At 52.7% G+C, this 17,525-nt stretch overlaps 2 protein-coding genes across 12 annotated transcripts in view; one reads left to right on the forward strand and one right to left on the reverse strand.

The window, feature by feature from the left end:
- Positions 1 to 7,495, forward strand: part of PPARA (peroxisome proliferator activated receptor alpha) — a 74,898-nt gene extending 67,403 nt beyond the window's left edge. For 4 of the 5 annotated variants that reach the window (XM_024991367.2, XM_005207472.5, XM_059886112.1 and 1 more), the window contains one exon: positions 156 to 7,495. In XM_024991367.2, coding sequence (XP_024847135.1) covers positions 156 to 403 — 248 coding nt within the window. In that variant the 3' untranslated portion in view covers positions 404 to 7,495. 5 annotated transcript variants of the gene reach the window in all.
- A 171-nt stretch (positions 7,496 to 7,666) lies between these two features.
- CDPF1 (cysteine rich DPF motif domain containing 1) lies at positions 7,667 to 17,148 on the reverse strand. Of its 7 annotated transcripts, none has more exons than XM_024991952.2 (4): positions 16,213 to 17,148; positions 11,183 to 11,295; positions 10,231 to 10,327; positions 7,667 to 8,246 (listed from the first exon to the last, which is right to left on the reverse strand). In XM_024991952.2, the coding sequence occupies exons 1-4, from the start codon at positions 16,558 to 16,560 to the stop codon at positions 8,106 to 8,108; spliced, it is 699 nt and encodes a 232-aa protein (XP_024847720.1). In that variant the 5' UTR covers positions 16,561 to 17,148; the 3' UTR covers positions 7,667 to 8,105. The 7 variants fall into 7 exon arrangements, with proteins under 7 accessions (XP_024847720.1, XP_005207543.2, XP_010804102.1 ...); XM_005207486.4 differs by having other exon boundaries at positions 10,216 to 10,327; XM_010805800.4 differs by having other exon boundaries at positions 10,216 to 10,327; positions 15,774 to 16,246.
- Between the last annotated feature and the right edge of the window lie 377 nt (positions 17,149 to 17,525).

Here is a 17,525-nt window from a genome sequence, read left to right on the forward strand (position 1 = left end):
TTCTACGCAAGTGGACCGTGTGTAAAGGCAGCTGAGCTTTGGGTAAGAAAGGCAGGGTCCAGTCAGGATGTTTGGTTTCTCAGACTTGAAGACTGTTCCTTGGCGTTACCGTGCGGTTACCCCACTCACACCTCTCTCCTCTCTCCTGAGGGTAGATCGGCCTGGCCTCCTAAATGTAGGACACATTGAGAAAATGCAGGAGGGTATTGTGCACGTGCTCAAACTCCACCTACAGAACAACCATCCTGACGACGTCTTCCTCTTCCCAAAACTCCTGCAAAAGATGGCAGACCTGCGGCAGCTGGTCACGGAGCACGCACAGCTGGTGCAGGTGATCAAGAAGACGGAGTCGGACGCCGCCCTGCACCCGCTGCTGCAGGAGATCTACAGGGACATGTACTGACGATCCAGACGCGAGCGCGGAAAAGAGGCTTCTCTCGGGTTTTTAGAGGCGGCGGCACTACAGAGAGACAGGAGCAATGCAGCTTTGCACAAATATCCACCATGGAAACCTTGGAACAACGGGAGGTATACTGCCTAGGTAACCGGAAGGCTACTCCACGTTTCTTTTTTGTAACCACTTCTGAGAGCAGTGCAGAGTCTTGAGATGCTGGTGAGAAGCAGCTACTAATCAGGACTTGGGAAATGAGGGGTAATGGTGTTCAGCGGTCTGATTTTTAATGTGCCTGATGTGAATCAATGCAGATTTCTTTATATCGTGTTAGGAATTTACCAGTGAATTAACCTCAGAATACGTGGTCTGTCTTCCCTTTTTACCGCTTTTTGACTGTTGTGCTCTTTTATAATTTTGAAAACTAATCAGCACTTTTTAATTTTTATAATCCTGTAAACATAGATGTCTCCAAAGTATTTTAAGAGCAGCAAAATATTTATTTGGAAGACTTTGGTTCTGTTTCCTGAATTCTAAGAAAGACAACGTGCTATTTTTGAATCACAGGATTTAGAATGTCAAAGAATGATTTCAATAAGCTTGTTGAAATGCATCGGCTGTTTCGGTTCAGTTTGCTGTTTTGTGGCTGTAAGTAGTATGTGGAAAAGCCTGTTCCCAGGCACGTGTAGAAGATTCCAGAAAGCCGTGTCTCAAGGCCCCTCTGGACTTGATCCCCTCCCTGTGTTAAGCTAGCACCTGCGGTCAGCAGGAAGAACAGGGACTGAAGTGTGGTCCACTTCCCATTCCTCTCGGCTCGACTCCCTATCAAATCTGAATCTACCGAGCCGAGCTGTTTGGGGGCCAGGGTCGCGTCTCCAGGGGCAAACTGACAAGTTATTTATAAATCTTGCTCCAGGCCCCCTCTGTCAAGGCAGCTCCTTGGTCTTTTTCTGTGTTGCTTTTCTAAATATGCAGCTTTGTTTCTTTTTAACCCCTGTTGGTGGCAGCTGCTCCCTAGGGTGGAGAGGACAAAGCACCTGTGACTGTATAGCGTGGGGGTGGGGCCGGGGGTCTCGCCTGGAGAGTGGGCCAGGGTGGGGCAGGGTAGGGGGATGAAATGGTTTCATTTGGTCTCAGGATTCACAACAGGTGGTTTTTGCAAGGATTTCAAGAGTTGTCTCCTTTTCCAGCTACATATATAAGGTGGTTTTACCAAAATCTACAAGGTCTGATTCAGCCTTAAAGTCGAGTTTCCAACCTCAGTCCAGTTTGGAGACGCTGTGGATTATGGTTCTTGTCTAGAGCACATGGTCCTGTCCACCACTTGGATTAACTGTCCGTCAGAGAGCTGTCAGAGTGCCTCCCCACCCCCCAGCCGGTTCAGCCCCTGGACGCCTCCTGGGCCGGCAGCACTTTCGATCCTTAATGACCCTCCCCCCTCTGTCTTTAGGACATTTGGTCCTATAAGGTCATTATTATCTGCTGTTAAAGAATGGCTAGGACTGAATTTGAAAAAGTCTCCAAGATCAGCTGCTGCTACTGCTGCTAAGTTGCTTCAGTCGTGTCCAACTCTATGCGACCCCATAGATGGCAGCCCACCAGGCTCCCCCATCCCTGGGATTCTCCAGGCAAGAATACTGGAGTGGGTTGCCATTTCCTTCTCCACCAAGACCAGCATTATCATACAAAAAACTGAGACTTCAGCTTAAAAAAAAAACAAGCCTCACAATTAGGACATCTTTGTACACATTACACATTCGGTGATGCTTTTATCTTTTAATTTTTTTAAGATGCAATCAAAGGGCCTGCTGGAGACAAATGACAGCATTTCCGCTTTAGAACTGACGCCAGTCAGGGGTCACCCTAAGTCAGAAAGGAGGTAAGCTCTTAGTCACAGGTGCACCCGTGTCCCCGTTCTTTCCTAAGATGGGAACTCCCTGGGCTGACGAGCCTGGAGGCCTGTGGCTCGTGCGAGGTCTTGGGGTCACGGGCTGGATCCTGTGCGTGTGCCGCCTCTCGCTCTAGTGTTTTCGGGTCTAGTCACATAGACACGGCTTTGGAAAGCGAGGCTCAAGACTCAGGCTTTCGGAAGACCTGCAGGTTCTGTTTAGATTCTCATGGGACCTATCTGAAACAGTTCCCAGCTCACGCTTGCCACTGAACAGGCTAACTGCATCCACGGTGTCAGCGAGCGTCTGGTCCTCTTGGGGTCCAGCCAGACCACCAGGGAAGCCCGTGGTGAAGCCACAGAGGACCTTGGCCTGAAAGCAACCTGACATTGTTCACTTGTTAATAGGAAGAAATTCACTTGAAATAACAGAGCCACTCATTGCCACTCAGAACGTCTGGGGTCACACAATCCAAGACTTCTCCGAGCACTGATAGTCAGATGACGGACGGGTTATTCGCCAGTTTAGTAGATGGTAGTGCTTCACACAGGAGCTACTGAAGGAGCACACTTGTTGCTTGTGAGGCTTTAGCAGACATCAGCGCAAGGTCCAGTGGAAGCAGGTTCCAGAAACCTCAGATGACGAGTGGAGAGCCAGCCGCCCGCGGTGCTGGGTGCAGGTCATGGCGGGACCCCTTTTCACCACCTTGATCTGCTCTTAAGCCACTGTTAAAACCTGGTTCTTCGTTCCCTCACTTACCACCAAGTGCCAGACTCCCCAGAGGCCACAGACTACTGGCGGCCTTTGTCTGGACAGGTGGACCATGGGGCTCCTCCGGGCCGCTCTGTTGCCGCCCAGTGGCCCTCCTCTCTGCCTCCTGGGCATTTCTGGTTGGGGGTTCCACGGGCTCACTTCTGCCCCCGCCACACTGCGAGAAGTCTGAGGGCTGCACGCGCGGATGCTGCCTCCCTGATGTCCAGTGTCAGAGGAGCAGTTTGACGACAGCCCTGCCCACTGTCCGCCTGGCCCCCGGGAACCCTGTGACCTCTACACAGCTCTCTGGGGAGAGGGGCTCAAAGCACCTTCCCAAAGAGGATACACACACAGGCGTCAACAGTGACTGTGACTCGAAGGGAAAGAATTCCAGAACGCCTGAGAGTCGGCCCTGTTAAAGTGAGCCCTTCCTTCCAATTTAAGAGCACAGAACGCAGCAGCCTACAATCTGAGCAGAAGCTCCAGGCACAGGTAGGGCCCTTGGTTGGATGATTGATGATGAGAAAGCTATTAATTGAGCAGCTACTGTTTCCCCAAATCTGCAGCTGGACAGCCACGTCGATAGGGCCGTCAGGAGCCTCTGTCAAATCTAAGGTCCATGGAGCACTAGGGCCTTCGGGGCGTTCCTAGTCAGACCATCTGTGAGCAGGGCTCAGAGACTGTGTGCCCACCTCTGCTGTGTGCACCCTGAGACACGGAAGCCTATGTGGATTTTTAAAGGAAATTTTATCGTTTAAAGGGAGCCTGGGAAATTCCCCGGTGGCCCAGGGGTTAGGACTCCGCACCTTTGCTGCCGAGGGCCCAGGTGACTGGCCCACGCAGGGCCTCCCTCTTCACCTGCTGGCCGAGGGGGATCCTGCTCAGAGGGAGATTCTGCAGGCGAGGGCAGAGAGGCGTCTCTGTGCAAGCCTTCGTCAGCACGGCCTCCGCCCCCGTCGCACCTGAGCCCCTCTGTGCCTGGCTCCTTCCAAGCCACCGTGACACCAGGCGCATTTTGATGGCTCGCGGCCAGATGCACGACAGAGGGCTTTTTTTGTCTTGACCCAATGACCACACTCGTCTCTGGAATGTCTTAAAAAGTCCTGTTTAAATATAAGTCCATTGTTTCAACCAGGGAGTCAGGTACTTCCAGCTAAGACCAACTTGGCCACTGGCCTGGCCTTCAGTAGGGGCTTCCAGGGACCCTGGAAAACCAGTCACCTCAAAGTGCCTCTTCAACCCGCACGGCTTCCAAAACGCGGGTCCTGCGAGGAAGACATGCAGGTGCTCCTGGCTCCCCACCTGCGCCGTCAGCGCAGGCTCTGGTGCCACCTCCAGGCCTCAGACTCTCGAGGGGGTCGGACTGTGTCATCCCACCTTCGAGTGGAAACACCGGGCTCGGAAGGACTGCCTGGACGTGCGGATTGGGCCCCGGGGGTGGCTTGCTTCCACTCTCCCACCCCTGCATTTAAGGCAGGTGAGGGTGCTTCAAAGTGGTCCCTGTGGTTGAGTCTGGTCCCCTGGCTGCACATGTTCCCGGAGGGGTCGCTTGCTCTTTAAGTTCACAACAGCCATGTCGATTCAAGAGAGGCAAGGAAACTGCACTGTCCCTAGATGTCACAAACTAGACTGCTGCCACTAACTGAGGGCTGAACTATCAAGAGGTGTCCAGGGAGGGTTTTCACGGCGCTGTTGCTGCAGGCACTGGACTATATCTGCATTTGTTCTTAAGTCTTGGTCCAAGCAGGCTTATGGGGCTCCTCTGGGATGACAGATTCTCGGCAATGAAATCTCTGCCTGGAGTGGTCAGCTAAGGGGACTCCTGCCTTAGCTCTCCAGAAGGCACGGCCCGCCTGCGGCAGGGAGGCTCTGCGGACAGCCCCGCTGGGAGGAGCGGACTGAGGCCCGCGTGAAATCTCCCTGAGGGCTGGTGGGGAATGCCAACCAGCCGGCCGCGTGCTGCCGACTGCGCCCCACCACCTGCGCATGCGCCCCCTTCCCAGGGCTAGGACTTTACCGGGGGCACACTTTCCTCTGGGGAACTTCTCTCTAGGAAGATCCGAGATTAGGCTCCAAAGGTTGAGGTCTGAGTGTTGGCTGAGATTTACATCTATTTTTAGGCACCATTTTTCAGCACAATTAGGAAAATGGTCATCAACCCTCAGCCAGGGACACACACTAGAGTGAAAACAAGGGCAGCAGTTCGGTCTGACTGGGATACAGGAGGCCCTCCTACTCCTCTGGGGACTGCCGGACGAATTAAAGTGTGGTACTGGAAGTGCTCTAAGGGAAAAAAAGACCACGCGTCTTCAAATTCATTTGAAGAGCTAAATAACACTTTCCATGATGCTGTTTGTGTGGGGTGTGGCAGATTCCTACTGTATTCCCGTAGAGTGGGCTGCTATGGGTGCGGCCCACTTATTAGAACAGAGAGGCCGCTGCCCGAGGCTCACTTCCACACGCCTTTTCCTGGCTTGAGGCGCCCAGACTCCTCAGATCTAGACTGTCTGCTTCTCAGAATTTCAGTGAGGCGGGAGAAGTATAACCCCCCTGGGGAAGAGGGGGCCACATGATGTGGTTCAGCTGGAAGACACGCAGCCACATGCTTCTGGGATCCTCTGCACAGAACGGACCACACTGCATCCACGCCAAGGTCACATCTCGACTGAGCAACTCATAACATCAAGGACCTCGGGGGCCCTGTGGCTGTTAAATGCATTATTTGGAAAAAAACAAAAATTGAAGAAATACCAATTTTTTCACATTGCAAAACAGCAAACTGAGACCTGGGTCAGGTTTTTTCATTTGAAAATGTGTTTGCTAGTTTGGGTCAAATGTGAACAGCTTCCCTGTTTCCCCCAGAGAAGGTAACACAGCAGCCGCCTCCTCTCTTGCCTCCCCCCACCACTGCCACCCCCAGCGGCGTGACCAGTGTAGCATTGCATCGTGCCAGCCGGAGTGCAGACAAGACCCCACCACCAGCCCTGCCTCCTGGGACAGAAGGTGGGGGCCACGGGCTGAGAAGCCCTGGAGACGAGTAGCTGATCTTTTCCAAGAAAAAATCATTCGCTTTGGGGAAGTTTCTTCTTAAAGGCGTGGATGGTCTGGTCCTTGTTTCAGGCCTAAAGAACAACGTACCTCACGTGAGATGATGCCACTCACTGTCCTGCAGTCACAGTATTTGTATTTGAGAATCACTTTTTTTTTCTACACTGTATGGTAAAAGGAACTATGTTAATAGCTATATCTTAAATACTGTGATTTGAGTTTTTTAAATCCTAATATTTTACTAACCAACAATCATGTGTCTAACAACAAACATTGGGATCCTTCTGAAATCAGTGTGAACTGATGTATACTGTTTAGTAGCTTGGCTCTTGGACCTGCTGGAAACACAAAAAAAGCTGAAACGTCACAAGAGAAATACACCCGCATGCGCACACAGGCCCGCCCCTCCCCAGACACCACACACACACACACACACACGCACGCACGCACGCACGCACACACACGTCTGAGCTTTCCTTCTCTCCTGAGCCATCTGGAATTTATTTCCCTGTAAATCTGTTCTCTTCGTCTTTCACACATGAGCAGCACAGGCAAGCCTGTCTATCTATCAGCAAGGCAGACCCAGGTTAGAAGCCACCAATTTCACGCAAGCAGGGTCGGTCCCGCTGGAGACCCGGAACTTCTCCTATGTAGTAAGCAGCTGTCTGCTCTTCAGGGAATTACTACCTGGGGATTGTTACCAAAGAGCTCTGCAATCTGAGAGATGCTGAGACAGGGACTCTCACCGGCTGCTCCTCTGGCAGCCTCCAGCGGAAGCCACAGATCCCGTGAATCTCCCAGGCAACCTGTTCCAAACCCAGGCGGACCTCTTCCTGACGCGTGTCTGTGCCTGGGGTACACAGGGCATAGAGGAAGCCTTTGCCAGACATGCGGCAGAGCCACGCGGTTTCCAAAGCCAGGACTAAGCGCGATTCCTTGGTGTGTGTTGGTCCATTATTGTTCTTGGTGCCTTAATGCTCTCAAAGCATTTAGGGGCTGACAGACCCCTTGTATTTCATACTAAACAGGAGCAATTCCAAAGCCGAGCTCTTCTGGGTAGGCTCCAAATGACCTCTGTGGCTCAGCCCCCTGGGTGTGATCGGTGGGGCACCTGGGGTCAGGGAAGCTGGGGTATGCAGAGGACAACGAGTGGGATCTCCTTGGTCACTTTCCTGGTGGTCGGGCCCGGCAATTAGAAAATGGCTATAAAATAACGTTAATTAAAAAAAAAAAGGATCTTATTCATTTTCCCTTTAGGAGATTGAACTGATCATGTATATTAATTTCTATCCTGAATTGATGGGAACTTATATGTTTGGAATGTCCTACTGTAAGACTGATGAATGTAAAGAGTTAATTTCAGGGTACAGTATTGCCTTAATGGTTTTAAAAAATAAACTATTTTTAAAAATTATTTGGGGAGTTTTGAGTGATGCTGTGAGATGAACTGCTTGTCTGGAAAAACAAGTACCAACTATAGGGTCTGCCCTGAACCCAAGCCTGAGGTCGTCTCTGCCTGTCAGGGTCCGGTAACAGAGTGGACCTGGGACAGTGCGGCCCCAGAAGACAAAACCCAGCACCAACATTGGTCAGTAAAAGCTCTTTATTGGTCCCCTCATCAGACATGTCTCTATCACCCCCAGGCAGTGTGCGCGGGCCCTGCAGAAATTACAGAATTGGACGGAGCAGTTCTACCCTCTAAGGACTGGGGGCACATGGCGAGCCCACATCAGCGTCTCACCAGCTGCTAAGGTGGGGGCTGTGCGGGTGGGGGGCTGCGGTCCCTGAGCGCGGGCGTCTGGGGTCTGCCTGTGGGCGCCGTCTCTGCCGGCTCCTGACCCTGGTGTTGCTGCAGGCAGACCCCAGCCCCCCCGGGCTGCAGACACGGCTCCCAGTGGCCCAGAAAGAAGGCTGGCACAGTGGCTCCATCTCGGCCCCGTCTCTGACCTGGGCCACGGAAGCCCGCATGGCCACAAGCCCTGGGTGAGCACCGCTGCGGACCTGGTACCCGACTGCACTCATGGTTAAGAACTGCGCTGGCTGGCAGGCCTCGTGAAGGGGACTTTTCTTTTCTCCAAGTCTTGCTGAATTTCCTGAGGGAAAGCATCCACGTTGTCCTGGACACAGGGGAGGCAAAATCTCTTGGAGTAGAATAGACTGCATTCCTGAAAGAAGGGCAGGGAGTGCTGAGTGCCACAAGAAGCCCAGTGCAGCATCTCCCAGAGGGCAGCCCTTCACTGCAGGCAGGGCAGGGGGGCGAGGCAAGGCCCCCAGATACACAGCAGCAGAGAGGAGCTGGGGGGTGTGGCCAGAGCCAGACAGCAAAAGGGAGAGGGGAGCACAGGGGCCTGGCTGCCCACCTCCAGGAGGGTGGTCCTCATCTAAGAGAAGAGCCGGTGGGCCTCCAGGAGGGCAATGGGGGCAAAAGAGCCAGGGCCGGAGCCCGCAGGCCATGGGCCTGGTTGGGTGAGACCCGCGAAGGCGGCCAGGAGAAACGGCGCAGCCTGGCTTCTGCAGGGCGGGGCTCCACCGTGGGCAGAGGATGAGCACAAGCCAGGCCCAACGGGCTGGAAACCCGAGGTCCCTCCCTCTCCCGGCTATCACGGCGGTGGGGCAGGGGCTTGGTGACACCGGTGCTGGGAGCAGCCAGGGACGGGAAGGACAGCCCACAGAGGTGGAGGCCACGGCCGAGTGGCTGGTCCGGGCAGGCCAGAACTGCTCCTCCACGTACCGTGGCGACCGTGGCATCCACTAACACTGCACTGATGCCCATCCGGCACAGGGCCCGGACCTGCCTCCCAGCCGCCCTGCAGCCAGGGGTGGCCACGAGGCTGAGTCTGCTCAGCAGCGTCACCACAGCTGCATGCCACCTCCTGGTCGTGCTCTCTGAAGGAACAGGTGTGTGCACTCCTGTCCCTTCCCACCAGTGGGGATGTAGATGTGATGGTGGGAGCTGCAACTTACAAAGGGCACCCGACGGGTCCTGTGCTGAGGACCACAGCTGTGCCCCACCAGCCAGCGCCACCTGGGCCAGGCTCTGTTTGTCTCATCTGTCCCGTGTATCGGGGTCCCTTCCTTCCAGGAGCTTAGGCTGTGCCTCAACCAAGACAACCGTGGAGATCTGACGCCACACGGGGCCCCGTCCCCTCTGGCACCAAGTGCGGCCCAAACTCCCAGGGCGGCAGTCCTGGCTTTCCCCCGCCTGGCCCCACTCCCAACTCCAGCTGCTTCCGGTCCACACAGGGCCTCAGCGGCGCCAGCTGCCTGTTTCCTCACACGGCCCCACGGTAGTGTGGCTCCCTCTGGGCCTTTGCCTGAGCTGAGGCTTCCTCCCACCTGCCAGTCTCATCACCTTGACTTCTGATGGATGGAGACTGGCTGTCCCAATCTGCTCTGTGACACAGCCCCCCTGCCCCTCCGCTGCTGGCCCTCGGCCCCCAGCCAGAATACTCAGGGATGCTTGGGCTGCAGAGTCACTCGGGGTAAGGGTCTTCCGCCTTCCATCCGTCCTCAGGCTTTCACACAAAAGGCTCAGCTAGCCCAGTGAACTGGGCCAACGCCACCTCTCCAAACCTCAGTCTCCTCACCTGTAAAATGGGTGCGGCACCGCTCTGCCTAACTAGGGCTGGGGTAGGACTGAAGAAGGCATTGCTGGCAACACAAGCCCCAAGCACAGGGTCTGGCACACAACAAACGCTCCGGAAAGCATGCCCCTTCCTCTGGAAGGGCCCTGGGACGATTAGAAAGGCGGCCACGGTCCCATGGAGGGAAGAGCACAATGCCAGCTGCACTTAGTGGGGGAGGGGAGGCGATTAGGGGCTAAGGGGTGGGGAGGGGGGCAGTGCAGAGCCTCCAAGAATCTCTCTCCTCAACCCCCACTGAGACCCTCAAACTGACCCCAGCCTGCCTGTCCCCGAGCCCTCTGTTGGCTGCAGGGACCCACCCATGATGAGGCAGAGCAGCTGCCCCCGCCAAGTGACCGTGAGGGGGCCCAGGAACACCAAGGCCAGGAAAGGCTGCCGCTCACACTGCCCCTGGGAAAGGCACGAGGGTCACCTCTCCCGAGAGCACTCGTGAGGTCCCAGCCACGGGGTGGAGAGAGGAGGCAGCCCCAGGCGCGCGCGGCTTACCCACCGGGCCCACACACACCAGCCTGCCGCACATGCTGCACCTCGAGCCGACGACCAGGAATCTGCCCTTGTCGGGGGTGAAGGGGTCCCTCATCACGTAGCTCTCCTCCAGGAGGCTGCAGGACAGGAAGAGGGGGCGGAAAGGCCCGACCTCTGCTGACAGGAACTCGGCAGCTGCACGGACCTCCCGGGGGCCGCCCACCGGGGCCGCGCATCGAGGGAGGGGCTGGGCCCCCAGCGCCACCGAGTAGTAGCAGAGAGGAGCAAAGGGGCCAGGCTGGGACTGAAACAAGACCTGCTCCAGGCTCTGCGACAGCCTCCGAGAGAGCGCTGCTCCTCCTCGGCCCAGAGAAGTGCTGCGGCAACTCCACCCCAGACCCCACCTGACTCAACAGGATGGGGCTGGGGGCAGGCACGAGTCCTCTCCGCGCCCCCAGGATGATGCCCACTCCCAAACGGCTTCCACGCAGGGAGCACGTGGAGGCTGCCGATGGGTGCCCTGCTGGCCTCCAGTGCACGTCAGAAAGGAGACCAAGAGAGTCCTGAGGCAACACCCCCAGGATCCCCGCGGCCAGAGGGAAGAGGCCTGGCCCCCAGCACCCGTCCCATGTAATGGACTGGTCAGATCCTCACAAGGTGGCGTCTGATGAAGGACGAGCTGAAGGTCAAGAATCAAGGCCTGGGACCCATTGGCTCTGTTGCAGGCCTTCCCTGGGCAGATGCTGGCCCTCAGGGCTCACTCCCACCAGAACAGGAGCTGCGGGCAGGAAAGTCCACCCAAGGCCGAACATGGAGGGAGGGACTGGGAGGTTCCAGAAGAGCCAGATGGCCCTTGAACCCATCAGGTGTGGCTCACACCTCAAGCACCCAGAGCCTGGGCAGGGTGGGCCCAGACACAACACACAAGCTCTGTGTCAGATTCAGGCCAGCGAGCTCTGGCAAGGCTCCTGGGCTGGGACCCTGGTACTCACACGACAGACTGGCTGTCAGGGGGCTGCCGCCCCTGGTAGCTGTATGGAGCTGTTAAGGCACAGAGCTGGCACTTGAACACACCCAGGGGGGTTCGCTCCGTCTCACACGCCATCTGCAAGGCCAAGAGATGGGGCACATCACCTACAGAACCAAGAACCACACACATCTCAAAGTTCCCCACTGCCTGCTTCTTCCCCACAGAGAAGATGGGCACCATACACACCAGGAGTCTCCAGTCAGGGCAACTGCAAGACCCGCTCAAGGTCACACGTTCTCGTCAAGTGTACATGAGGTAACCGCCAAGATAAGACTATAGGCTAGGCCAAAAAATGAGCCTCAAACTTTAAAAGCCTGAAACCATAATGTACCTTCTCTAACCCTAAATAAGTCAATTAAAATCAGTAACAAAGAGATACATGGAAAATCCCCAAATATTTGGAAATTAAATGATATATTTCTGCATAAATCATGATTCACAGAAGAAATCCCAAGAGAAATTAGAAAATAGCTTGAACTAAATGAAAACTAAAATACCAAAGTATACACAATGCAGTTTAAGCTGATTTTAGAGAAATTCACAGCTTTAAATGCCTAAACTGGAAATGAAGATTTAAAATAAGTCATCTAACTTTCTACCTTAAGAAGCTACAAAAAGGCAAATTAAACCCAAAATACACAGAAAAAAGAAAATAATAAAGAACAGAAATCAAGGAAATAGAAAATGGACAAACAATAGGAAAAAAATCAATAAAACCAAAACTGGTTACTTCAAAACGTCAATAAAGTTGATAACCTCTAGTTAGACTGATCAAGAAAAACAGAAAAATGATAAAAATTACCATAATGAGGAACAAAATAGGGGACATCACTAAGACTACAGACATCAAAAGAATAATAAGGAAATGCAGTGACCTTTTTACCCAATGAACTTGACAGTTTAGATGAAATAGACACACTTCTTGGGAAAAAAAACACCAATTACCAAAAGTGACTCAAAATGGAAAACCTGAAAAGACCTATATTTATTAAGAAAAGTGAATCTGTAATTTTAAATTTTACTTTAAAATGAAATAGAGCACCAGCAAAACTTCATGCCCAGATGGCTTTACCAGCAAATTGTCAAGCATTTACATGAGTAACACCAACCTACAGAAACATTCAGAATACAGAGCAGGGTGGCTTTCCTGGTGGCTCAGTGGTATGGAATCCACCCACCAATGCAGGATACAAAGGATGGATCCCTGATACCAGGAAGATGCCCCATGTGGAGGAGCAACTAAGCCCATGCATCCAAGAGCATGGGAGCCGCAACTGTTGAAGCCCCATGCACCACAGAGCTTGTGCTCTGCGGTAAGAAAACCACCGCAGCGAGAAGCCCGCACACCACAACCAGAGAGCAGCCCCTGCGCCCCGCAACCAGAGAAGGCCCGCTCGCGGCAAAGACCCAGCGCAACCAAACGCAAATAAATCAACCATAGGAAAAAAGAATACAGAGAAAGGAGTACTTGCAAAGAAATTCTGAGGCTAGTATCACATGAACTACCAAAACTTCCAGGATTACCTTGATACCATTAACTAGACTAGACTATTAGCTGATAATTGGTTAACTGATACCTGACAGCATCAACTGGAAAGACTAGAGAGCTCTTCAAAAAATTAGAGACGCCAAGGGAACGTTTCATGCAAAGATGGGCACGATAAAGGACAGAAATGGTATGGACCTAACAGAAGCAGAAGATATTAAGAAGAGGTGGCAAGAATACACAGAAGAACTATACAAAAAACATCTTCATGACCCAGATAATCACAATGGTGTGATCACTCACCTAGAGCCAGACATTCTGTAATTTGAAGTCAAGCGGGCCTTAGGAAGCATCACTACGAACAAAGCTAGTGGAGGTGATGGAATTCCAGCTGAGCTATTTCAAAACCTTAAAGATGATGCTGTGAAAGTGCTGCACTCAATATACCAAGAAATTTGGAAAACTCAGCAGTGGTCACAGGATTGGAAAAGGTCAGTTTTCACTCCAATCCCAAAGATGGGCGATGCCAAAGACTATTCAAACCACCACACAACTGCACTCATCTCACACACTACTAAAGTAATGCTCAAAATTCTCCAAACCAGACTTCCAACAGTACGTGAACTATGAACTTCCAGATGTTCAAGCTGGATTTAGAAAAGGCAGAAGAACCAGAGATCAAATTGCTAACATCCATTGGATCACAGAAAAAGCAAGAGAATTCCAGAAAAATATCTACTTCTGCTTTATTGATTATGCCAAAGCCTTTGACTGTGTGGATCACAACTGTGGAAAATTCTTCAAAAGATGGTAATACCACAGCATCTCACCTGCCTCCTGAGAAATCTATATGCAGGTCAAGAAGCCAACAGTTAGAACCAGACAGGGAACAACGACTAGCTCCAAATTGGGAAAGGAGTACGTCAAGGCTGTGTATTGCATATATGTAACTTTTACGCAGAGTGTATCAGGTGAAATGCGGGCTGGATGAAGCACAGGTGGAATCAAGATGTCGGGAGAAATGTCAATAACCTCAGATACACAGATGACACCACCCTTATGGCAGACAGTCAAGAGGAACTGAAGAGCCTCCTGATGAAGGTGAAAGAGGAGAGTGAAAAAGCTGCCTTAAAACTCAACATTCAAAAAATTAAGGTCATGGCATCCAGTCCTATCATTTCATAGCAAACAGATGGGGAAACAATGGAAACAGTGACAGCCTTTATTTTCTTGGGCTCCAAAATCACTGCAGAAGGTAACTGCAGCCATGAAATTAAAAGATGCTCGCTCCTGGGAAGAAAAGTTATGACCAATCTAGACAGCATATTAAAAAGCAGAGACATTACTTTGCTGACAAAGGTCCATCTAGTCAAAGCTATGGTTTTTCCAGTGGTCATGTATGGATGTGAGTTGGACTATAAAGAACGCTGAGCACCAAAGAACTGATGCTTTTGAACTATGGTGTTGGAGAAGACTCTTGAGAGTCCCCGGGACTGCAAGGGGATCCAACCAGTCCATCCTAAAGGAAATCAGTCCTGAATATTCATTGGAAGGAGTGATGCTGAGGCTGAAATTCCAATATTTTGGCCACCTCATGAGAAGAACTGACTCCTTGGAAAAGACCCTGATGCTGGGAAAGATTGCAGGCAGGAGGAGAAGGGGAAAACAGAAGATGAGATGGTTGGACGGCATCACTGACTCAATGGACATGAGCTTGAGCAAGTTCCAGGAGTTGGTGATGGACTGGGAAGGCTGGTGTGCAGCAGTCCAAGGGTTGCAAAGAGTCAGACCCAACTCAGAGACTGAACTGAACTAATTATAGGAAAACTACAAAGCTATGACAAACCTAGACAGTGTATTAAAAAGCAGAGACGTCACTTTGCTGACAAAGGTCCGTATAGTCAAAGCTATGGCCTTTCCAGTAGTCATGTAGGGATGTGAGAGTTGGACCATAAAGAAGGCTAAGCGCCAAAGAACTGATGCGTTCAAATTGTGGTGCTGGAGAAGACTGTTGAGAGTCCCTTGGACTGCAAGGAGATCAAACCAGTCAATCCAAAAGGAAATCAACCCTGAATGTCCACTGGAAGGACTGATGCTGAAGCTGAAGATCCAATACTTTAGCCACCTGATGTGAAGAGCCAACTCCCTGGAAAAGACCCTGATGCTGGGAAAAATTGAGGGCAGGAGGAGAAGGGGGTGACAGAAGATGAAATCGTTGGATGGCACCACCGACTCAACAGACATGAGTTTGAGCAAACTCCCAGAGATAGTGAAGGTCAGGGAAGCCTGGCGTGCTGCAGTCCATGGGGTCACAAAGAATTGGACACGACTAAGTGAACTCCGGGAGTTGGTAATGGACAGGGAGGCCTGGCATGCTGCATTTCATGGGGTCGCAGAGTCGGACACGACTGAGAGACCGAACTGAACTGAAGCCACGGAACAACACAACGGAGCAATATCCTTCACAAACAAAATTCTTCAGCACAATATTAGCAAACTGAATCCAATAATACATAAGAAGCCTAGAGCATCAGTGCAGACTGGACTCCACCCAGGAATGCAAACCTGGTTCAACATTCGAAAACTAGTGAATGCAACTCAGGAGAGTAACAATACAGGAAGAAACGGCACCATCATTTCAGGAGACGCATAAACTGTAAGCATGAGAGAATTCAACAGGATTTTACAAAACTCAAGGCTCTGAGTGGTGTTTCAAACCTTCCTGGGCATGTGAGGCCTCTTTAATTCAGGAACTATCTTTTCCCAAAGACTCCGCCGTCCACTGTCCATACAGCAGGCTGCGCTGCGGCCCGGCATCCTCCACGCGTTCCCTGCGCTCTCCCACCTCCCGGCCTCGTTCCTGGCCTTCCAGCCGCCTGGAGGGTCTCCCTCGTGTCTCCACCTAGGGGACTTCCCTCTGGCTGCCCTGAAGTTTCTCTCTTCACCTTCGGCTTTCAGCGGTTTGAATATATATCGACTTCCCCGCCACCCTCACCTCTTTTAAACCTACTTATCCTGCTTGTGCTGCATTAAGCAGTTTGATCTGTAGTTTAGGAAAATCCTTAACCATTATCACTTCATGGATTTCTTCTTCAGCCCCCTTCCCTCTCGTCTCCCACGGACATCTCAACCGCAAGTACGCTGAGCTCGGGTAGTGTCCCCGCGGTTCTCGGAACCTCTGCTGTCACTCTCTTTGCGTTTCAGTTCGCGTCGTGTCTGCCGCCCTGCCGTCAAGTTCACTGACTTTTCCCCCTCGGTTCTGTCCAGTCAGCCGACCGGCCCTCGGACGGCTCCCGGGCCCGCAGCGCCGCGCAGCGCGGGAACGAGCCGGGCGCAAGTTCCGCGGCCTGGCTCCAAGGCGCCCGCCACTCCCTTCAGAACCCCCTAGTCCTCCGCGGAGGAGCCCAGGCCCGGCCAGGGCAGCGGGAGACGCCGGTGAGGTGACCGGCGCGCGGCCGCACACGTCCCCTCGCGTTCCCGCCAGGCCGCTAGGCCGCGCCACTCACCTCCGCTGCCTCCGCGGCTGCGAGGCCCAGCCCTGGGCGCGTGCGCGGCCCCGCCCCCGCCCCCGCCACTGCGTGCCCTGGGCGCCTGCGCGGGGGGTGGGGTGGGGCGGGGCTTCGCGGCGGACTTCCTTTTCGCCTTCCGCTTGGCTTCAGCGGTGACTCAGAACGTGAAGACTGCGCTCGCGATGCGGGAAATCTGGGTTCGATCCCTGGGTTAGGAAGAGTGCCCTGGAGGAGGGCATGGTAACCCACTCCGGTATTCTTGCCTAGAGAATTCCCATGGACAGAGGAGCCTGGTGGGGCTACAGTCGTTGGGGTCGCAAAGAGACACGACTGAATGCCTTTCATTTTCGCTTCCGCCTTGTGGCGGCGTCCCACACCCAAGATCTACTGTTTGGCAGGGGCTGGGCAGCCCTTGGCGCGCCTTGACTCGTTCACGCCGACTTGACCTGCCGTCCTGGCTGCTCGGAGTCTCTCAGCTTCCTTCTCGAGCTCCACAGAGTCGGTGCTGCCAGTGTGCAGCCTCACAGACCGCCCAACCCCTGGGGTTTGTAGCCCCAGGCAGTTTCGCTCACCCTGTGCTTCTGAGAGAAATGCGCTGGTCTTAGTTCTCCTGTTACCTGTCCTCTCATTAGCACGGAAGCCCGGGTTCTAGGGTGAGCGCTGCACGCAGTGGTTACTGTGTCCCCTGAGACAGCAGATAAAATGGGTTCAAAATGGGTCGTGTCCCTTCCTGCTGTCCTTAAAAGCTGTGTGCGCCTGAGACCTGCCACTGTGCTCCTCCAAAGCCTTGAAGTGACCTGCCTGCAATGCCCTTCGTCATCTGGGCAGATTCAAAAATAAAAACCAATGATATATGGTCTTTGAATTGACCGAAAGAATGCTCCTGTCCTGACTTTCAGGAATTGGCAATCACTTTTATTATACTACTAGAACATGACCTCGACGTGTGCTTACAGCAATGGCATTTTTGGGGTCAATTCAACGATTATATACTGTTGGTTTTTATTTCTGAGTGTGGCCATAGATGGACCATCTTGATGAAGCATTTCCAATTTGACCTAAATCCACTCCCAGATATGTGACAGCTTATCCCATGAATGCTGTCAAAGCCATTAGTTTGGACAAGTTCCTAGCTGCACGGAAAGAGTTAAGTGAAATAATATTCAAAGAGCAAGTCATGTGGTCTTAGGCAGAAAATAATGTTAATTTTGATTTGAGCTGTCCACAGTTATTGATTGCACTCATTTCACATGCTAGCAAGTAATGCTTAAAATCCTTCAAGTTGGCTTGAAGTACAACAGTGCATAAAC

This window comes from Bos taurus, chromosome 5, assembly GCF_002263795.3.
Source record: "Bos taurus isolate L1 Dominette 01449 registration number 42190680 breed Hereford chromosome 5, ARS-UCD2.0, whole genome shotgun sequence".
Classification (NCBI taxonomy): domain Eukaryota; kingdom Metazoa; phylum Chordata; class Mammalia; order Artiodactyla; family Bovidae; genus Bos; species Bos taurus.

What these genes read in the sequence shown, in the direction of transcription:
- CDPF1 (XM_005207486.4), bottom strand. Translation starts at nt 16,560, where the DNA reads ATGAAAGGCATTCAGTCGTGTCTCTTTGCGACCCCAACGACTGTAGCC. An exon ending in CAGCCGCGGAGGCAGCGGAG is followed by an intron (nt 11,296 to 16,212) that starts GTGAGTGGCGCG and finishes TTGGCCTTGCAG; the next exon opens with ATGGCGTGTGAGACGGAGCG. An exon ending in GGCTGGTGTGTGTGGGCCCG is followed by an intron (nt 8,247 to 10,215) that starts GTGGGTAAGCCG and finishes CCCTTCTTTCAG; the next exon opens with GAATGCAGTCTATTCTACTC.